This window comes from Macaca nemestrina, chromosome 2 (genome assembly GCF_043159975.1).
Source record: "Macaca nemestrina isolate mMacNem1 chromosome 2, mMacNem.hap1, whole genome shotgun sequence".
NCBI lineage: Eukaryota > Metazoa > Chordata > Mammalia > Primates > Cercopithecidae > Macaca > Macaca nemestrina.
The window spans coordinates 85,398,758-85,421,937 of record NC_092126.1 but is presented as its reverse complement, the minus strand read 5'-3'; the positions used below and the strand labels follow the sequence as shown (position 1 = coordinate 85,421,937).

Here is a 23,180-nt window from a genome sequence, read left to right as displayed (position 1 = left end):
TAGAGACCTTACACAACTTCTTTATTTCCCAATGCGGGCCAGGTATGTTTGCTGAATGAATGAAGTATTAACAACAAGTGATGAAGGTGTTTATGTTTATCTCAAATTAGTCTCATTAAAAAAAACTCTCAGATCTACAGAGGCTCTCAGATTTCTGATCTGAGAATTACTGCAGTTTCTTTGTTCTTTCTTAGTTTCTATCTCTTAGTGTACTGCTTAAGCGAAGTCACACTTCACTGAGAGGCAGAAATAAATATTGCTACTGTCACTTACAAACTAGAGGAATATGAACAAGCTGCTTGGCTGTGCTAATCCTCAAGAGGCTCATCTATAACACTGAGAGTGTTACTGCCAGTGGAAGAGGGAAAGCTGAGTTAGGTGTGGGGATTTTTGGATTTGTTTGCTTGTTTGTTTTTGGTTCGGTTCGGTTTTTTCATTAGCTCTAAGATCTATGTTTTCATGAACATATAGTCAAAATCTAGGAGAAAAATATTGTCGACTAAATAAAACTTGAATTTATTTTGCAGATTTCCTGAAAGCAAGTAATGTAACTAAATCCAGTAGTCAGCTTGGTTTATATCTCCAGGATTATTTCTGATCACCCATAAAGATTAGCTTCTGGCTGGGCATGGTAGTTCACAGCTGTAATCCCAGCACTTTGGGAGGCTGAGGTGGGCAGATCACCTGAAGTCAGGAGTTCAAGACCAGCCTGGCCAACATGGTGAAACCCTGTATCTACTAAAAATACAAAATTAGCCGGGCGTGGTGGAGGACACCGGTAATCCTGGCTACTTGGGAGGCTGAGGCAGGAGAATGGCTTGAACCCTGGAGGCAGAGGTTGCAGTGAGCCAAGACTGCGCCATTGCACTCCAGCCTGGGCAACAAGAGAGAGACTCCATTTCAAAAAAAAAAGGATTAGCTTCTAATTTTCTGCACATATACTCACACACAAACCTAAACATAAACATTCCTATCTGTCTAGAATTATGAGCTTAACCAGTAACTTAAAAGCAGTGGCTCATGCCTGTAATCCCAGCACTTTGGGGAGCCAGGGCGGGCAGATCACGAGGTCAGGAGTTCGAGACCAGCCTGGCCAACATGGTGAAACCCCATCTCTACTAAAAATACAAAAATTAGTTGGATGTGGTGGTGGGCACCTGTAATCCCAGCTACTCGGGAGGCTGAGGCAGGAGAATTGCTTGAACCTGGGAGGCGGAGGTTGCAGTGAGCTAATGCCATTGCGCTCCAGCCTGGGCGACAAGAGCAAGACTCCATCTCAAAAACAAAACAAAACAAACAAACAAACAAAAAAAAAACAACAAAAACAACCCCCCCAAAAAAAACAGAGAGAGAACTTGTTTGAAATACCATGAAAGTGTGCCCTTCTTACCAGTTTTCCTTCAACTTTGAAGAGGAAGCCAACTGTTTCCTAAAAATATCATTATCAGAACCAAATTTATGGTTATTTCACTTCTATTGATTAGATTAAATTAAAATTACTATCTTAAGATGCATAATTATATATATGAGGTGTTTTAAGACCTTCATCAATAAGTTTGGAGTTGTCATCCTACCACTTTCTTGAAACAGGTCTTTAAATGTTTTCCTTCTGGATTTCTGGTTGAAATTTTGCTAGTGAAGTTTTCTCTCTCCCATTCAGTACTCACCCACCCCTCTTCACCCCCAATCATTAACAAGAAATCTGGGTTTAAATGTATTTCTGCTACCATTGACCCACTGAAAGATTTTTTTAGGTGATATCCACAATTTTCTCCAATAAAAAGTTTTATTTTTTCCCTTTGTAGTAATTTGTGGAGAGATCTTCCGATGAAGAACCAAAATTCTGTGTCAAATTTTTACCCTCTAGTTTTAGCATTCATTTATAATTTTCCGTGGTTACTAGTTGGCATTCTATTTTAAGAAAAGCCTTTCTTCTTTCCTCATTTATTTATATTAATATAGATTGCTGAGTTTTATTTTAATTAATGGGTTATAATCCATTATGATGATTCATATTGATGGTAAAATTATCCCAGGTTTAGCCACTAGAAGACTCTTCAAGTTGGCAGCTGTGGACCTTTGACCAGTTCCTATCATTTTTTGAGCGCTTCCGCATCTCTAGCACAATAGGTTCATCTTGTACTTTACAGCACCAGCCCTGGTATCAGCCTTTTCTCCAGAGGTGGTGTCAAAAAGCCGCGGTTCCTTTTATTGGAGCATGGGATTTAGAAACAAGACGTGGGTGCTAGATGTCTTTCATTGCTTGAGCCAGAAGAATTTAATATCTTCTTTTGCCATATATCAGCTAGAATTTACAAACCACTCCAAGTCTGGCTCCAGAAAACAGAATTTTTATTTCCTTTCTCAGTACTCTGAGTCAGAATGACCCACTTGCTTTGTCCAGAGACTCGTCACACTGAAACTATTTTCCATTTGAGACCCTCCAGGAGCAAAGCCATCCTCACACGCATGCAGTACAAACCAGTGTCCTCCAGGGTCCGCTGTGCTACCGCCACCGCAGCGACAGCGCCTTCCTCAAACCTGGAGTGACTGCCACACTTTGCAAGGACACCGTAGAGGGGGCACGTCCGCGCTCCAACTTCCTCCCGACGCAGCCTCTGATTGGCTCCTGGGCTTATAAGAAACGCGTGAATGAGCAGCTGCCGCGGGCAGAAACTTGCCGGAGGTCCCCGGGTGGCATCGTCCTTTCCTCTTTGCCAACCCGCTGGCGAGCCGAGCCGGGGGAAGATGAGGTCGTCCTGTGTCCTGCTCACCGCCCTGGTGGCGCTGGCCGCCTATTACGTGTACATCCCGCTGCCCGGCTCTGTGTCCGACCCCTGGAAGCTGATGCTGCTGGACGCCACTTTCCGGGGTGCACAGCAAGTGGTGAGGTGCAGCCCAGCGCTGCTTCTCTCTTCCTCCTCTTACGCAATATTTGAAGGGGATACAAAATTCCTCTGCCGGGTTCCACGAAAACGCAGGTTTTTCCTAATGCATTGAGGCTATCGCTTTTTAAGGTGGTCCAATCGGGAATTTTCAGGGTATCGCATTCGCCTCCTTGCCAGCAGCGGGCTAGGTCTGCATTTCCCCGTCTGCGTTTGTGACAGGGAAGAAGTGCTTGAATGGAATATGACAACTGTTTAAACCTTCGTCTGTCCTAAATATCTTCCTCTTCCTTGGTTTGCAACGTCAAAAGGCAAATCCTTCAGCATTTTATAAAACACTCTTCTCCACACTGTCTTTCTCCCATAGGGGCCGGCAGAGAGTGAGTTAAATGTTTTTAGGAGAGCTCGGGAAAAGCAGGCTCTGGTTCCTGGGAATGCAGCCACCTTAGAAGCAGAAGCAGGCAAGGGCAGTCTCCCAGTATCCCCAGTCTGTGGAGGGCTCCGTTCCGGGACACAGCAGGCAGGGCTCTCCATCCAAGCACTTGAGGGATTTCTCGTTTCACCCGAGGCAGATCTCAGTTCAGCCCAAGAAAGGGGACTGGGAGGCTGGGCTGGCCGAAAGGAGGTGAGGAGGCGTTTCACCTGAGGCAGATCTCAGCTCAGCCCAGGAACGGGGACTGGGAGGCTGGGCTGGCTGAAAGGAGGTGAGGAGGCGGCAGCCCTGGTTTGCATGATGCATGTTTTCTGCTTGCCCTACAGCATTTATTTTATGTCCTTGGCTGTTAGATAACCTTTTCCTGAGTGAGGTTACCTGCCTTAACCCGAGAGGGTAGCATTTCTCTCCACTGTATCATGGGTGTGTGTTCATTCCTCCCATGGACAGGAAAATGTAACTGTCTCTGGTTTATTCCATGGTAAGAGGCATTATTTTTAGTGTCAGAGAATCTAAAATCTAAACTACAGTCTGCAGCCAAGGCTGAGCCCTCTGATTGGACAGTATTTCTGAGCAGCCTGCTCTATCTAAACTCTAACCTTCTCCAAAACTAAGCCTCCTCCCTCCTCACAACCTTGGGCTTTAATCTTAGAATATTTTTATAAACTCCTTCTTTCAGAAATGACAACTAGAGAAAGAGGAAAAAAAATCATTTCAACCTGAGAAAGCTGATTTTTAAAAAATCATGATTTTCCCAGAGGGTTTATATTCCTGTTCCCTGTCCATTCACTATGTGTAGGATTACATAATCTGTGGGACTTTATCCTGTGAAAAGTCCCCTTACTAGGGTATTGTAGCTATTGTAGCACATTCCTAACATGGATTTGCTTTTCCTGAATTCAGCCACATTCTCACCTCCAAAGCTCTTTTTCTCTCTTACGAAAGGTCTATGAAACTATAGACCTCTGCCCCCCTTCCTTTCCTCCTGCTTCCTATAATGTTGACATGGTGAAAATGATCATCCCCTTCTTTAGCACTGGTGTCAATAAAGTCAGTCTTGGTGTAGGAAGCCCTGCAATCCCTCTCCTCCCCCATGAAATTATGTAATTTGAAAGTAATACCCTTCAAAGATTGAGGAACAGTGATGTTTACTTGGTGTTTACCTGGGTGGGCTAATAGTCTTCTACAATAGCTTAAACATAGGAAAACAGGAAAAAGATCAAACTCCTGTGTTGGTTGCAGAGATTATTCTTAGTTTTCAGGTCACCAAAGAAGTCTTTTCCATCATAAGTAATCTCGGACAAGCTAGGTTTGGAGAAAAGCTTTTCTTTCCCAGCTAGGCTTGCCAACCTATCAAGGACAAGGCTGTGTAAGGTCCGCCACAGAGTATACCCTCAGGTGGCGCTTGAGAATGATAGTGGGTGTAACCTGAAGTCAGTAATAGATGAGGTAACCAGTGTTCTCACCTGACACTGTGGCTCAGGAGTGGATTTGCAGAGAAATGGCTCTTACCACTTCTCTTCTAAATTGTGAAATATCAGAAAGATCATTATTCAGATGGAAACATATTCTACCCAATAAAGCAATTTACCAGTGTCACCTCAAATCTTCCTGAGCTTGCCCTGTAAAACAGGGCAATATCTGCCTTGTAGCTTTGCTGTAAGGTCTAGTAATGTATTTAAGTGCCTGGTACTTGTAGTGAGTCTTCTAGTTGTCCCAAAGGGTTCATTGTGGATTGTGGGAACATCTATAAGAATGCTCACCTTTTTTGAAGCAATAAAATAAATATAAACTGGAAATAATTTATATAGTTGAAACCTGGAGCGCTACTACTAAATTGCATGGTGTCATGGCCTGGCGCGGTGGCTCGCACCTGTAATCCCAGCACTTTGGGAGACCAAGGCAGGGAGATCACGAGGTCAGGAGTTCGAGACCAGCAGCCTCACCAACAAAGTGAAACCTCGTCTCTACTAAAAATACAAAAAATTAGCCAGGCCTGGTGGCAGGTGCCTGTAGTTCCAGCTACTTGGGAGACTGAGGCAGAAGAATCGCTTGAATCTGGGAAGCGGAGGTTGCGGTGAGTCGAGATCGCGCCACTGCACTCCAGCCTGGGCAACAAGAGTGAAACTCTGTCTCAAATCAATAAATAAGTAAATAAATAGCATGATGTCAACCTCGTTACTCAAATAATTTTAGTTCGAATTGATTGGCTCAATTACAAAATCTATTGAAGCTGTTTGAGAGATTAAGCTCAGCCTATTTCCTAACACAGCGTCAGCCGCCTACCATCAAGAAATGTGAATGTTATTCTGTTGTCATTGGCAAATACTTCACCCTTTACTACTCTTTATCTCCTTTATCTTGTACAGTGAGTCAGATGATTGAGATTATGTTCATTGCGCTTTTCTTCGTTGGGGTTCCCCATAGTCCCTAAGGAGAAACTACTTAGGCTCTCTCTGACTCATCTCAAACACAAATGCTGTTAGAATCACCTAAGAACTGTTTAAAACAAAACAAACAAACAAACAAAAAAAAAAAACACTTGATGCTCAGGTTACACCACATACCAAACTTAGAATCTCTGGGAGATGAATGTTCTTAGCAGTGTTTAAGAAAAGTTCCGGCCGGGCGCAGTGGCTCACGCCTGTAATCCCAGCACTTTGGGAGGCCAAGGCAGGTGGATCACGAGACCATCCTGGCTAATACGATGAAACCCCGTCTCTACTGAAAATACAAAAAAATTAGCCTGGCGTGGTGGCGGGCGCCTGTAGTCCCAGCTACTGGGGAGGCTGAGGCAGGAGAACGGTGTGAACCCGGGAGGCGGAGCTTGCAGTGAGCCGAGATCGCCACTGCACTCCAGCCTGGGCAACAGTGCGAGACTCCGTCTCAATAATAATAATACTAATAATAATAAAAGAAAAGTTCCCCAGATGATCTTAATTGCAGCAAAACTTGAGAACCAATGCTCTATAAGATAAAAGGCATTGCTGTTGTAGACAATATATTTTCCTGAAACTGCATGTTATATTGCATACGTGTTGCTGAAAATGAGCCCCTTTGCATTAGCATGGATTAGTTCATCAGATTAGTTGATACTTTGGCCCTAAGGGGATAAAATACTAGCTAGGCAAATTTCAGTGTTATAGCAAAGCCACCAGAAGACGTGAGCAGTGGAAAAGCACGAACAAAAGGAGCTCTGTGAAGGGCAGAGGTGTAATTTAGATGACCAGGCAGCAGGAGACTAGAGGAACAAAAGAAGAGAGTCTGGGGAAGTCCTGAAGGCTGATTTCTAAATGCTATGCAGACAGATTTTTTTTTTTTTTTAAATGGTAATCTCAGTGCAGGTTAAAATACTGAGAAGTGTACACTGCTGGAGAAAATATATGTTAGAACCACGTTTTTGTAGAACGGTTTGACAATATCCATCAGAAGCCTTAGCAGTGTGTTTATTTTTTGACCCCATAATCCCTCTAAGATAGAATTTATGGTAAGTAATGATGGATATAGGCAAACCTCTAGCTATAAAGATGGAAACATTTTACAGGATTAAAAAATTTGTTCATCAGCACCATAAGACAAAGATAAACCAAAAACTTGTTGAACTAGTCTAAAAGCACTGCCACTTATAATAAACGTGAAGGAACATTCAGCAATCTTTTTTTCTTTTATTTGCAGCACCATTTCAACGAATGAAGGCCGGGCATGGTGGCTCATGCCTGGAATCCTAGCACTTTGGGAGGCCAAGGCGGGCAGATTACCTGAGGTCAGGAGTTCAGTTACAGGCGCGCGCCTGTAATTCCAGCTACTTGGGAGGCTGAGGTGCCACTGCATTCTAGCCTGGGCTGCAGAGTGAGACTTTATCTCAAAAAAAAAAAAAAAAAGAAAAGAAAAAAGAAAAAATTTAAGAGTAGTAAAAGACTAAATAATGGTAAATTCATATTTGGGAATACTAGGCAGTTAAAAAAATTTAGGTTGTAAAATGTTTAATGACTTGCAAAAGATGTATACTATGTGTTAAGCAGGAAAAGGCTACAAAATAGCGTATACACTATTTATATATCAAAACATGTATCTATGTTTGTATAGAAAAAGCAGAAAGATATAATTTAAAACATGATTTTTTCTTCTGGGCCATAAGGTTGTATCTTCAGTTTTTATATTGGTATATTCTAGATTTTCTAAAATGAACATGTAGTAATAAATTATTTTAAAACTTCTTTAATCCAGGCATGGTAGCTCATGCCTGTAACCCCAGCACTTTGGGACACTGTTGCGCCAAACCCCCATTAACCTCAGTAGTGAAGGCACCAGGTTGAAGAGGCTGAAGAAGATTCCCAGAGCCTGCAGACAAGACATGTTTTTTGTTGTTGTTGTTGAGATGGAGTCTCACTCTGTCACCCAGGCTGGAGTGCGGTGGCGTGATCTCAGCTCACTGCAACCTCCACCTCTGGGTTCAAGTGATTCTCGTGCCTCAGCCTCCGGAGTAGCTGGGATTACAGGTGTATACCACCATGCCTGGCTAATTGTTGTACTTCTTAGTAAGGATGGGGTTTCGCCATGTTGGCCAGGCTAGTTTTGAACTCCTGACCTCAGGTGATCCACCAGCCTTGGCCTCCTAAAATGCTGGGATTCCAGGCATGAGCCACCGTGCCCAGCCAAAACATAGGGTTTTATTAGGGGCTTACAAACAAGGGAAAGAGTTCAGTGGTGGTGGGCTGGACAAAAGAACTACTTTATATATAGAAATGGACCATTGGCAGCAGGCTGGACAACATATCTGTCTTTCTGCAGTACAGTGGTGGCAGGCAGGGCAGGAAAACCACAACGGCCTGCAAACATGCAGTTTACATAGCATTGTCACTTGATGTCCTCCCCCTAATGACTTCCACCTGGCAACCTTCATTTAACCCAAAACTCAGGGCCCCGATCCCCTGTACATCCCTGAAGGGGTGGCCTGCCCCTCCACACCTGTGGGTGTTTCTCGTTAGGTGGAACGAGAGACTTGAGAGAAGAAATGAGACACAGAGACAAAGTATAGAGAAAGAAAAAGTGGGCCCAGGGAACCCGCGCTCAGCTTACAGAGGACCCACGCCGGCACTGGTCTCTGAGTTCCCTTAGTATTTATTGATAATTATCTTTATCATCTTAAAGATAAGGGAGTGGCAGGACAAGCCGGCACTGGTCTCTGAGTTCCCTTAGTATTTATTGATAATTATCTTTATCATCTTAAAGATAAGGGAGTGGCAGGACAATAGGATCATCGAAGGGAGAAAATTAGCAGTAAGACATATGGACAAAGATCTCTGTGACATGAATAAGTTCAAAAGAAAATGCTATGTCTTGATATGCATATGTAAATATCTCCATAAACCTTTTAGCAGCATTGTTTCAGCCTATCACATGGGGAGAAACCTTGGACAATACCTAGCTTTCCTAGGCAGAGGTCCCTGCGACCTTTGGCCGTGTATGTGTACGTGTCCCTGGGTAGTTGAAATTAAGAGAATGGTGATGACTTTTAACGAGCAAGCTGCCTTCAGGCACTTGTTTAACAAAGACACATCCTGCACAGCCCAAAATCCATTAAACCTTGAGTCACCACAGCACATGTCTCTTACAAGGACGAGGTTGGGGGTAGGGTCACAGATTAAACAGCATCTCAAATACAGAACAAAATGGAGTCTCTTATGTCTACTTCTTTCTATATAGACACAGTAACAGGCTGATCTCTCTTTCTTTTCCCCACACATCCCATGTTCCATGGTGGGGATTGCTCACATGTTTATCATATATAAGGAAAAAATCACTGGGTTGGGCACTTGGGGACTCCCTAGCTCAGAACACACATTTAGGTGTGTCAGCCCTACAGGGTCATTCTCAGAATGTGCTTAGGTTATTGCTATCAGCTGAGTTTACAGAGGCTGAGGTGCAAGAATAACTTGAGGTCAGGAGTTCGAGAGCAGCCTGGGCAACATAGTGAGACGGTGCCAGCCTCCCCATCTCTACAAAAAATGTATTAAAAAAATAACTTTTTCCCCCAGGGATAATTTTTCTATTTCTAAAGTGGAATTGATGTGCATATGCATATCAATGTATATTTTAGTATTTGCTTTATGAGGAAAACCGAATTTCTTTTAAAAAGACTTTACCGGATCCCCTGATATAGCTATCATAGTGCCATGCTTTGTGCTCAGTTACCTAGACTTAACATGAATTGAAATCCTGTATGAAGCTTTAGGGAGACACTAAAGTGACCTAGAAGAAACCACAGTCTAGTAGGATGGAGAAGTCATGTTAATATATAGCTATTAAAAAGCTAGGAGCTGAGAGGTGTAGAACAGGTGTAGTTACAAAATCTCATAGGAGGGAGTTTAGAATGTATAGTTTAGAAGAGTGATAAACTCTTCTGAAGAGTGATCCTCCTGCTTTGGCTTCCCAAAGTGCTGGGATCACAGGCATGAGCCACCGTGCCTACCTGTAATTGAATTTTCAAGTGAAAAACCGGACTATATTGCCTGCCTAATCTAAGGTGTGTCATATTATGAAATTTTAACAAGCTCTTTTTCAGTGTTTAATAAAATTAAAACCCTGCAAGTCGTCACTTATTAAATGAACACCAAGGTGAGGAGCTGGTCTGGCAAAACAGAAATGTGTAGGGCAGATACCTAAACTTGAGAAGCTTACAGTCAAGTGGGGGATGATAAACCAACTGCCGGTGTTAAGGTGGGCATTTGAATGATGGAAGGAAAATGTGACTAAAGGTAATAATGGTGTCCCAAGGGAGCTCGGAGCATGAGCCTGGCTTGTCTTGATTATTCTCTAACTTACTACTGCTTATACTATGAATCTTTTCAGTGACATAATGTAAAAGAAGTGCTGAAATAGGTATTTGTGCTGCGTGTTCCCCTGTTTCTTATGGGTGACAGTGCTTTTGGACTAGTTGATCAAGGATTTTTATCATGCCAAATGTCCCCAAAGTTGTTGAGACTTAATGTCACCTCACCTGAATTCTCTGTGCATGATGTGCTTTTGGGCTGTGTGGGTGTGGTTTAAATGACAGCTCAGCTGGAAACTGCAGAATTCCAACGTGCTAACCTCTTTCATAACAGTTTTGAACTGGAATATTTACTGTTGTCAGGTAAATTTAACTTTAAAACATCAGTAAATAATGATTGTCCAGAAATTGTGATGATGCCTATTTCTTCATGCACATTGTAACTTCACTAACCACAATTTTTAGCTGATTTGCTAGGATTTTTCTTTAAACATATGGCAGCAAAAGGTTTTAAGAATAGTGTCGGGGGCATTATTTAATCAGTATTAGTTCTGACAGGTGAACAACCTGAGTTGGTCTCTGCAGATAGTACCTATGAAAAATTAAGGTCAGATTGATTCAGCTACCAGGTGTGTAAGATAATGCCCAATTTATAGTTTCCTTTTTATTTTTTCTGGCACTTCTACAAACATAGCCCTAAGCATAGAAATACCCTCATTATTTTAATGGGACATCCTATCTCTACCATGCAATTTGAGCTTGATCTGAGACATTTCTATGATGTGAAAGTACAGTTAATCATTCTTAAATGTTCATTTTATGCACAATTGCTTCTTTTAAAATAACATATATTTACTTTTTTTTTTTTGAGATGGAGTCTCGCTCTGTCACCCAGGCGGGAGTGCAATGGTGCCATCTGGGCTCACTGCAACCTCCACCTCCCAGGTTCAAGCAATTCTCCTGCCTGAGCCTCCCGAGTAGCTGGGATTACAGGCACCTGCCATCATGCCTGGCTAATTTTTTTTTTTTTTTTGTATTTTTGTAGGGACAGGGTTTCACCATGTTGGCCAGGCTGGTCTCGAACTGCTGGCCTTAGGTGATCCAACCACCTCGGCCTTCTAAAGTGCTGGGATTACAGGTGTAAGCCACCACGCCCAGCCATATTTACTTTTTAAAAGAAAATATGTAACACCACAAATATGTGTCATCCTTCTGCAGGAGGCATGCTGGTCCTCTCTGAATTGTTCTGATTTTAGTATATATGCTGCTGAAGTGAGCACCATGTATTTATTTTTGCTGCCAAATGAAATTATGTGGGAACTGTCTACCACTTCTCCTTCATTTTATGTTTGTATAGAATGAAGAAATGTAATTGACTTTATTATTTTTTTTTTTTACCTTTTATTTTTTTCTTAGAGACAAGGTCTCGCTCTGTCAGCCAGGTGGGGATGCAGTGGTGTGATCACAGCTCACTGCAACCTTGAACTTCTGGGCTCAAGGGATACTCCTGCCTCAGCCTCTTGAGTAGCTGGGACTACAGGTGCGTGCCACCATGCCTGGCTTTTTTTTTCTTTTTTAGGAAAGACAAAGTCTTGCTATGTTGCCCAGGCTGTTCTCAAACTCCTGGGCTCAAGTGATCCTCCCACTTTGGCTTCCCAAAGTGCTGGGATCACAGGCATGAGTCACTGTGCTTACCTGTAATTGAATTGTCAAGTGAAAAACTGGACTATATTGCCTGCCTAATCAAAGGTGTGTTATATTATGAAATTTTAACAAGCTGTCTTTCAGTGTTTAATAAAATTAAAACCCTGGAAGTCATCACGTATTAAATAAACATTAACTGAACACAAAGGCAAGGGGCTGGTCTGGTAAAACAGAAATGTGTAAGGCAGATACCTAATCTTGAGAAGCTTACAGTCAAGTGAGGGGTGATAAACCAACTGCCAGTGATAAGGTGGGTGCTTGAATTATGATAGAGGCATCTGTGGGTTGCTGCAAGAGTCTTGGAAGAAACATCTAAAGTGGACCTGGGGACTGGGGAAACGTGTCTAGTCTGAGATGTCAAGGTTGAGTGCTTACAGTAAAAATAACATCTATTGAGCATATAGTGAGCATTTACTCTGTGGCAGATACTGTGCTATGTGCTTTGTGTGCAGTTAGTTTAGCCCATGGTATAGGTGTTCTTAATGTGACAAAGGAGGAGACTGAAATGCAAAGAAAAATGACTTGCTTAAAGTGACACAGTTTATATGAGGTAGAGCCTGAATTCAGTTCCAGCCTGTGTTACTCCTGAACTCAGGAGTTTAGATCTGTGCTAGATTTCCTTATAATAGAAACCAGAGAAGAGAAGGGTGAAAGGGGCATTCCAGCCAGAAGCAGCAGTATGTGAAGGTTCTAGTGGGAGGGAATGGTATAGCTGAGGAACTACAAGTGGTTTAGACTGACTGAAGCTTAAAGTTCAAAGGTCAGAGAGGGAGGCAGAAGGGAAGCACCAGTCAGGTGAGGAAGAGCTCTGTGGACAAGAAAGGAGCAACTGAAAGTCTTCTAGCAGAGAAGTCACATGCTCAAAACTGTGTTTTAGAATAGTCCTTCACAGTGGCAGTGTAGACAGTGGAATGTAAGAAAGCAAAAGTGGGCCAGGCGCGGTGGCTCACGCCTGTAATCCCAGCACTTTTGGAGGCTTAGGCAGGCGGATCACAAGGTCACAAGTTTGAGACCAGCCATGGCCCGTATGGTGAAACCCCGTCTCTACTAAATATATATATATATATATTTAGTATATATATAAACTAGCCAGGCGTGGTGGTGTGCGCCTGTAGTGCCAGCTACTCAGGAGGCTGAGGCAGGAGAATCGCTTGAACCCAGGAGGTGGAAGTTGCAGTGAACCAAGATTGTGCCACTGCACTCCAGTTTGGGCAATAGAGGGAGACTCCATCTTAAAAAAAAAAAAAAAAAACGCAAAAGACTATTTAGGAAATGCTAATTCAGGTGAGAGCATGAACTAATGAAGTGGGACTGATTTGGAAGACAGCTGATCAGAGCTGCTGTTGGAGGGGAGAGTATGGAGCAGTGGAAAGGAAGGAGTCAAAGATGACTCCTGGGACAGATTCTGGAATAGTTGGGTGAATGGGGACCATGACCCTGATTTGGGAGCAAGAGCAGACCTAGGGGTGAAAGTATAAAGTTTGGGACCCTGTTTTGAAATGTCAGCTGACTAGTCAAGGATAGCTGTTCATAAACAGCTGCATATACAGATCCAGAGCTCAGGAGACAGAGCTGGGCTGGTGATATGGATTTGGGAGTGGTCAGCAAATGGATAGTGGCAGAAGTAGTTGAAACAAAGGTGTTTGGAGTGAGAGAAAGATCTGGGGGATTCTACCAAGGGTGCCCCTGAGGGACACCAGTGGCGAGTGGAAAAAGAGGCTATCCCTGAGAGAAATGAGACCTTAAAGAACATAACTTTTTAGCATACCTCATGTTTATAAAGTACTCTAGATTTTATGAAGGTTTTTACTAATATCACCTCTTTTCTTTTTTTCAATAAATGACTGGTTGCCATTGTTATTTCCATTTGTCAGCTAAGGGAACTTGAGGTTCAGAAAGAGTCAAGAACATCATCAAGATCATATAATCAGGGCCAGGCACAGTGACTCACACCTGTAGTCCCAAGGCAGGAGGCCCCTTGAGGCCAGGAGTTCAAGACCAGCCTTGGCAACAAAGTAAGACTGTCTCTGCCAAAAAATAATTAGCTGGATGTGGTGGCACGTAATCTCAGCTGCTGGGGAGAATGAGGACCTCTTCAGCGTAGGAGGTAAAGGCTGTGGTGTATGATCACACCACTACACTCTAGCCTGGGTGACAGAGCAAGACCCTGTCTCTTAAAAAAAATTTTTTTTTAAACCTGTGATCAGTTATACTGGCGAAATGGAAACTGCAATAGAAATTCATGGTCTCTTAGTTTCATGCCCTCCCTGCTGGGCTATGCTGTGAGGACACTCATGATAACTTAGTCACTAGTGAATTTTTTGTCCTGATTTCTTTTTTTTTTTTTTGAGCTTCCACAATTAATCTACATCAGTGCTGCTTACTATTTTTCGTGTCAGAAACAGTTACATTTGTGTTGTATACTGGGGATTCTGGAAGCAATTTTGGGGGAATCTGTATGAGCTTGAATAACAGAATTCACAAGATTTATAAAGAGTTACACAAATGATTCTCAAATAGAATGCCAACTCTGATGCCAACTATTCAACTCTGTATAGTTAGACAAAATGGCTTTAAGTTTTTACCTCTATAAAATATTTAAACATTGATAGCTAGTGCCCCACCTGTAATCCATTGGTAGAATACCTGTTGGGAAGCTTACCTTTTCCTGGTTTGTAACTTTAAAATGTATGTCTGTTATCGTTGATATTAAACACAGATAGATAGTCCCCAAGTTACATGTATTTAGGTAGCCATATAATTTATTGTCCAAACCAGGACATCTTTGAGAGTAGCAGGGACTGCTATTAATAATCATGCTAGGTCAACAGTGTTTTTTTCTTTGTTTTGAGACAGGGTCTCTGTGGCGCAGGCTGGGGTGCAGTGGCATGATCTTGGCTCATTGCAACCTCTGCCTCCCCAGGTTCAAGCAATCTTCCCACCTCAGCCTCCCAAGTAGCTGGGACCACAGGCACGCACCACCATGCCCAGCTGATTTTTGTATTTTTTGTAGAGACAAGGTCTCCCTATATTGCCAGGGTGGGTCTTAAACTCCCGGGTTCAAGAGATTCTCCTGCCTCAGCCTCCCAAAGTGCTGGGATTATGGGTATGAGGCACCATGCTTGGCTCAGGACAATGGTTTTAAACCTGAATGATTCTCAGTCAAACCAGGACGATGCTCAGGCTGCATTTATTTGACTTGCACACATTAGACCTAATCACGTCAAGGTTGTGAAATGATTGTTACCAGCCCTGAGTGCTCCAGTCTGACTGTTAATCCTCCAGTTGCCACTCCTCCACCCCACCCACACTTCCTATCCCCTGTAGAATAAAAGTGCTAAGTTCTTTGGCTGGCACTTGGTGCTTGCTACAACCTGGCACCATTTTGCTGACTGCAGCCTCACTGTGTCATAGATGACAGTTTAGCTCGTGAATCTGCTTACGCTTCTCCTGTTGTCCCCTCTGTCCCAGATGCCCTCCCACCCTTTTACTTTGGCCAATATCCCACACATCTTTCAATACCAACTCAGAAATCATCTCTTTTGAGAACTTCCCCATCTCCTTCCCTCTCACTGCCCTGCCTCAGCCTTAATTTCTTTCTCAACACTCTGCTAGCGTTTAGTTTTTCTTTTATGGCCCTTAGATGTTGCTTATGTTGCTACTTATGTACAGGCTCCCCCACCAAATCATAAATTTTCTCACCTATCATAGACATAATTTTCCTCTTACTGCTTTAGGACTTTTGTTTTTGTTTGAAAACCATTCGTGATAGAGAAACTAAAGAGAAATTAGGAATTCATGGTTCTGCTTGCATTATCACTGTGTTACTGCGTCTGTCACATGGGGCAGGCCCTGTGCTTCCACGCGCTTCTGACTCTGAACGTAGACAAAAATGGTTTTGTGTTGTCCTTCACAACTGTGTTTTGCAAGCCTCACTGTTTTCTGGGTTTCTAACTTCCTCATGTTTTAATAGATTTTTGCTTGTTTTCAAATTTGTCGTGAATTATGTGTCTGTTTCTAACTAAATGTTAGTTATAGGCCATCTCCTTAAAAGAACACTGGTGATTTTCCGTATTTGATAGTCATCTGCCTTTTCTTTTTCCCCTTGCATAGGGTAGTTGATGAATACCCCATGAGAGACTGAGACCCTTTTCTGAGCTGCCTGTCCCATAATGTTGTCCCTGCCCTGAGACTCAAACTATCTTTCTTTGAACTCTTTGAAATCTACTTTTTAAAAAGTGGAAGATGTTTATCTCACTGTTTCTGGTATATGCATCATTTCCAAGGTAAAGTCACTTTGTCCCAAGGTTTCAGGCACTTCCATTTCACTGCACACAGTTCTTCCTTGTTTGTGAGAGGCAAGGCCAGACAGCAATTATCCAGGCTTCCTTAACTTTCTTTGCAAAGCAAGTCAATTCTGCTTTTAGAGGCCGGGTGCAGTGGCTCACGCTTGTAATCCCAGCACTTTGGGAGGCTGAGGCAGGGGTATCACCTGAGATCAGGAGTTCGAGACCAGCCTGGCCAACATGGTGAAACCCCGTCTCTACTAAAAATACAAAAATTAGCCGGGCGTGGTGGCGGGTGCCTGTAATCGCAGCTACTTGGAAGGCTGAGGTAGGAGAATCGCTTGAACCCGGGAGGCGGAGCTTGCAGTGAGCCGAGATCACGCCACTGTACTCCAACCTGGGTGACAGAGTGAGACTCCATCTCAAAAAAAAAAAAAAAAAAATTCTGCTTTTAGAAAAAGATCAGCTTTTAACAATAAGATTGCTGGCAGATATCTACATAGTAATAGATGCATTTGCAGAATTATAAACACAACCACTTTATAAAATAGTAGTTAATGTTCTCATTTTATAGGAAAGGAAATAGAGGCTCAACAAAGTTCAGTAACTTGTTCAGAGACATGGGCCTGCTTAGTGGAGTTGGCTGTGAACAAGGTCTGCTGGACCCCATAGCTCTTTCAGCTGTATTCAGCAGTCTCCTGTTATGGTCGTTCAATCTTCTGTCTTCCCCTTCTCCCTCTTCTCCCTCCACTCTCAGCTCTTTTGTGGCTAGTTGTATGATCCACATTAAGAATGCATCACATAGGGAAAAAGTGTATTATGTGTTTACAAATTTTAGTCCTGGAGGATGCTAATACTGTTTTTAAAAAAAGAAACTTGAGACAAAAAAAGTATAACAGTTTATTTGAGCCAAGAGAGCTGCACTCTGCAGGGTGAACAGCAAGATTCTATAGACCAAACACCCAAGAGAGGTAGAGAAATTACTTGATTGGCTACAGCTAGGCATTTTGCCTTATTTGGATATGATCCAGTGGCTAGAGGTCAGTTAGTGGTTTCTGATAGGTTAAGCTTAAGTTTTATTTTACTGTTTATGTTGAATTGGGTTTTGGCCTGCTTACCTAGGGGCTCTAGTTAAAGTGACAACCTCAAGCCAATGGCCTCAGTATTTGCTTTAAAGATGTATATAGGCTGGGTGCTGTGGCTCACACCTGTAACCCTAGCACTTTTGGAGGCCAAGGCGGGTGGATTGCCTGAGCTTAAGAGTTCGAGACCAGCCTGGGCAACATGGCAACACATTGAGGCAAGATCACCCGCCATTAGGACTAGAATTCAAGTAAAGCACTTTAATTTTTATAACAAAATGTCATGTTAACACTTACAGATGTTAAATAACCTGCCCAACTAGTCGCCCTGAACAGAGAACATAACCTAAGGGTTTGTTTACTGATCTAGCAAGTGATTAAAATGCTCAGTCTGAAAAGTTATGAAGATTGCATAAGATGTGAATAAAGTTTTATTGTTTGTTGTCATCATCATCAAACATTAGTTAATATGTAAAGCACTTGGACCAGTACTTGGCACACGAGAAATATATTTAGTCCCAATCTTATTTTTGTCAGTTGTCTACACTAAACTACAATGGTAATTTTTTTTTTCTCTCTCTTATTGTCACCATTGTTCTTGCCAATCTGCTATTGCTTTCAGGTTTTGGGATTTCTATACAGGTATAGATTTATTATTATTATTATTATTATTATTACTATTATTATTATGTTTTGAGACAGAGTCTCGCTCTGTCACCCAGGCTGAAGTGCAGTGGCGTGATCTCAGCTCAATGCAAGCTCCACCTCCTGAGTTCACACCATTCTCCTGCCTCAGCCTTCCGAGTAGCTGGGACTACAGCGCCAGCCACCACGCCTGGCTAACTTTTTGTATTTTTAGTAGAGACGGGGTTTCGCCTTGTTAGCCAGGATAGTCTCGATCTCCTGACCTCGTGATTGCCCGTTTCGGCCTCCCAAAGTACTGGGATTACAGGCATGAGCCACCGCACCTGGCGTAGGTGTAGAGCTTCTTAACATGGACTGCTGTTGGTTATGGCTATTAGGTTTAAATCCTGGCTTTAGCACTTGTGACTAGTTGGGCAGGTTATTTAACATCTGTAAGTGTTAGTATCTTATCTGTGAACATGAAGATAATGACAGTACCTCCTTCAAGGCTTATAAGGATCAAATGTAATTGTGTATATGAGTTTCTTAACCCAGTGCTTGGCATATAACAAGCACTCAAAACCTCTTCCTAAAGTTAAAGTTTTAGAGTCCATGGATTTAGTGTGCTGATGTTCTAATTGGATATATGAATCATCATCATCATCATCATAGCCAGTTCATTTTTCTTTTTCTTTTTTTTTTTTCTTTTTTTTTTTTTGACACAGAGGCTCACTCTGTTACCCAGGCTGGAGTGCAGTGGCACTATCTCAGCTTATTGCAACCTTGTCCTACTAGGTTCAAGCGATTCTCCTGCCTCAGCCTCCCAAGTAGCTGAGATTACAGGTGTGCACCACCACGCCCAGCTAATTTTTGCATTTTTAGTAGAGACAGCATTTCACCATGTTGGCCAGGCTGGTCTCAAACTCCTGACCTCAAGTGATCCACCCACCTTGGCCTCCCAGAGTGCTGGGACTACAGATGTGAATCATCACGCCCAGCTGCTAGCTCGTTTTTCTAATTATGATTTAAATATATTAACCCAATCTTTATACCAGCCTTGTTACATAAGTACTATTGTTGTTAAATTATAAATGAGGAAATTGAGGCACAGAGAGGTTAATTAAATATCTGCCCAAGTCACATACCCCGTAAGTGGCAGAGCCAAAATTCCACTCCAGGTAATCTGTCTGGAGGTAGTGCTCCAAAAGCTGCAGAAATCTCCTCTTAGTCACTGTCTTATATCAAGGAGCTCCACTGGGCTTTGCCAAGGTATCAGTTCATTTTAGAATTTTATGTCAACTGTGAAGAATTCCTTAGACTGTAGGTACCTTAGGCAAAGTTGTTGACATGACATTTTGTTATAAAAATTAAAGTGCTTTACTTGAATTCTAGTCCTAATGGCGGGTGATCTTGCCTCAATGTGAAGAAGTACTTACAAGCAGGGTTGATATTTTCCTCAACAAAGGGCTTTAGATTTGCTCAAATGATTGACAACTCTGGGGCTTCGAGATCTGGCCTATGAGTATGGAAAAGATGACTTTGGCTTCTGACTTTATGAAAGACAGGTGTCTTCAGTTAACCGCCATATTTGAGGAAATCTACCATGGCCTCTCTATCTTTTGTTAGTTGAGCAATTATTATGTGGTAGTACTAGGATATTGCAATTCACAAGACAAGCAGCACTTGGTCCTCCTGGAGCTACAATCCAGTGCTAAAAACATGAGATGAATAAGTAAAGGAAATATAGGAAATAGGGAGAAATTTGTTGGCAGGTCAGTGATAAGGGAAACCCTGGAAATCCATGAAATCCCCTGAGGAGCCAGTGTTGAATGAAGAGTAGTGTTAGAGCTGCCGAGAAGAGGTGGAGCCTTGGAGAAAGCAGAAGTTGGGAAAACAAGAAAAAACTGGGAAGAGGACATCAGAGAAGCCCAGACAGAGCACTGCCAGCAGGGCGGGGCCGGCTGTAATGAACTCTCCTGAGAAGCTGAGGAACCTGAGGACTGCAATGGACCTGTCAGGACTCCACAAGTGCACTCCAGGCATCTGTGCCTTTCCATTCAGTGTCTCGACCTGTAACCTGTCTGTTGGAGTGGTGTTAACGATGTCTTCCAAACCGACGTTTTGACTTTGGCAATGTTGATATTGAGCTATCATTTCTGACAAGAAATAGTCAAAATATGCTTTATAGGTTGTGATTAAAATTCAAGGTGGAAGTTACCGATGGAAATTACTGATGAACTAAATAGTAAAATACACACACACACACACACGCACACACACACATATATATATACACACACACATATATATATATACACACACATATATATCTTTCCCCAGCTAACTAAATTAATGTCAGTTGGTTCATCAACGCGGAAACATATTTTACAATCTGGACTCTTTGCAGGCTAAGTAGCCTTTTCTGTCTGTCTCAAAAAAATGTTTCTCATCAGATTAATAATAAACTTAGTCCATTTTAGATTAAATCCTATTAGTTCTAAAATTGTATAACATTTAAATACAGGTTGGGCACTGTGGCTTACGCTTGGGCAGGATGAGGCAGGAAGTTTGCTTGAGCCCAGGAGTTTGAGACCATCCTGGCCAAGGTGGTGAGACCCGTCTCTACAAAAAATTTCAAAAGTTGGACGGGTGTGGTGGCAGGTGCTTGTAGTCCTAGCTACTCAGGAGACTGGGCGGGGGGGAGGATCGATTGAATCCAGGAGTTGAGGCTGGGGTGTGCTATGATTGTGCCACTGCCCCAGCCTGGGTGACAGAGTGAGACTCTGTCTCAAAAAAATAAATAAATAAAAACATTTAAGAATTAAATACACATACTATACTTTTGTTAAGGACAGTGGGTCAGTATTTTACAGGATACTCCATGTGCCAAATTTGGTTCTTGGCAGCCAGAGGTTTCTACTGACCAAAACCAGTAATGTGTCAGTCTTATTTCCTCACATAGCTAATTAAAATTGCCCAATTCTGAATTGTTCAATTAAATGAAGCTTAATACATGGATGAAAAGAAAGATAGTATTATTGATCATGTCTACAGAAGGAACCTCGCTGGTAGTGATGTTCAATTACTCCAAAATCATTAACATGGTTTCTGTCTCTCTCAAAGCATGTTTTGAGAGCAAAAAATAGAATTTAACTGCTTCAAAGAGTTGGATTTCCATTTCGGTATTGTGAGTGGTTAAATGTCTTTGTCTCATCCCCAACTCTAACCATCCCCTCCCTTTTTTTTTTTTTTTTTTGTTTTGTTTTGTTTTTTCATATTCAGGCTTTAGAAGATTGGGAAGCAATCATGGGTAGCATGTTAAAATTTGACACACCTGTAATCATTAAAGTTGCTGAAATACAGATTGGTCCTTGTGGCTTTATGTGCACATGGTTTACTTTCAGAGTCTTTTTATAGATATTGAAGCTATACTTAAACATATAGTCTTATATTTTGTTATAGCTCTTCCTCTTTCTGTTTATGGAGGAAAAAGATGCATTATTCATTTTTTAAAGTGCCAGCATATTTTCAGCAGACATTTTTTTGGTTACCCAGAATATGTCAGACACTGCAGAGTCCTGGAGCTTCTCATACTCTGAAAAACCAAGACGTAGACAATCTCAAACAAATATGCTGAGGGCTTCAGTTTGTGGTGCAAAGTGGGTGCTATGGGAGCCAGGTCGGAGAAAGCCCCTGTAAGTCTGAGGAACTCAGAGGAACCCAGAGGAAGTGCTGGCTGAGCTGGGTCTGAATGGATGAGAAGCAGCACTCTTTCAATAGGAAGAGCATTCCAGGAAGTGAAAACAGCAGGTGCAAAAGTCTGAGGTGGAAGAGCATGGCACACACAGGAAGCTACCGCTGTGGAGTTTCCAAAAGTATCAAAGTTTGAAGGAGATCTTTACATGACTGAACCATGGGTGGGACTAGCCTGCCTTGTGTTGTTAGATCTATTTCACTGCTTTAATTGGGGTCACTTTTAATAAGCCAATAATAGGATAATGAAAGCACACAACCAATATCAAGAGTAAGTACTACTTGGTGAAATAAACTTGAAACTATTTACTGAAAATATTCTAGACCAGGCACGGTGACTCATACCTGTAATCCTAGCACTCTGGGGGGCCGAGGCAGGTGGGTCACTTGAGCCCGGGAGTTTGAAACCAGCCTGGGCAACACAGTGGGGCCCCCTATCTCTACAAAAAATTTAAAAAAAAAAAAATCAGCCTGGCGTAGTGACATGCACCTGTGGTCCCAGCTACTTGGGAGGCTGAAGGAGAATGGCGTGAACCTGGGAGGTGGAGCTTGCAGTGAGCCATGATCCTGCCACAGCACTCCAGCCTGAGTGACAGAGCAAGACTTTGACTCAAAAATAAAAAAAGAAGAAGGAAATATAATAAAAATATTCTGTTACAAACCTTAGAGTAGAGTAGCATTTAACTCCTGGTGGCCAAATATATAATTTGATTGAAAATAATGAGGTTTTTCTTCTGTTTGGTTTTAGTAGCTTTTTGTCTTTAACAAAAACTTCTTTAAGTCTGTCTTTCTTGCTGTGTTCCTAATGTATTATTTCAGAAGGTCGTTCTTTGTTTAAAGTTTGAAACAAACACTGCAGTTGTTGGCAGCTATGGTGCCTTATTGGAAACAAACGCTTCTTGCATGTTTGTCAAAAGGGGTGGGTCTATGGTTAGAGAATGTGACCTCTTGTTTTAACTACCCAGTCTAGTTTCCCTCTCATCTCCTCTCACTACCCCCTGTTCTTTCTTTTGTTCTTTTTTTTTTTTTTTGAGACGGAGTCTTGCTCTGTCACTCAAGCTGGAGTGCAGTGGCATGATCTTGGCTCACTGCAAGCTCTACTTCCCGGGTTCACGCCATTCTCCTCCCTCAGCCTCCCAAGCAGCTAGGACCACAGGCGTCCGCCAACACACCAGGCTACTTTTTTGTATTTTTAGTAGAGATGGGGTTTCACTGTGCTAGCCAGGATGGTCTCAATCTCCTGATTCATGATCCACCTGCCTCAGCCTCCCAAAGTGCTGGGATTACAGGCGTGAGCCACCTCACCCAGCCAACACCCTGTTCTTTCTTTAACCTTGTTTGCCAGTTCTTTCTGTCATGGGATTTGTTTACTCCTAAGTAATTCCATCTCCACTGCCTGGCTGAAAGCTCTGGAGGGGAGGGGCTTGTCTGTGGACTTCCCCACTGTATGCCCAGCTCCTAAAAGTACCTGGCACAAAGTAAACACATATTTGCTGAGTGAGTGAATAGATTGATGAGTGAACGAAAGTCCCTGGACAGCTTTTACAGTAGAGAAGGTATTGGTGATAACACCTTGACAGGAAGTAGTCTCTGCATCCCATTTCTTAAATAAGGCAGCATCCGTGAAATTGACCAACAAAA

At 42.4% G+C, this 23,180-nt stretch overlaps 1 protein-coding gene and 1 non-coding gene across 3 annotated transcripts in view; one reads left to right on the top strand and one right to left on the bottom strand.

The window, feature by feature from the left end:
* The first annotated feature begins 2,573 nt into the window (after positions 1-2,573).
* LOC105465631 (neutral cholesterol ester hydrolase 1) overlaps positions 2,574-23,180 on the top strand; it is an 89,877-nt gene continuing 69,270 nt past the window's right edge. For both annotated transcript variants that reach the window (XR_011619897.1, XM_011714167.3), the window contains exon 1: positions 2,574-2,886. Coding sequence is in view for 1 of the 2 variants with exons in the window: in XM_011714167.3 (XP_011712469.3) it covers positions 2,653-2,886 (234 nt within the window). In the remaining variant the exon portion in view is untranslated. The remainder of the gene's footprint in view (positions 2,887-23,180) is intronic.
* LOC112423989 (U6 spliceosomal RNA) lies at positions 11,268-11,370 on the bottom strand. Its single transcript, XR_003014595.1, has one exon. It is a non-coding gene; the product is annotated as a U6 spliceosomal RNA (small nuclear RNA).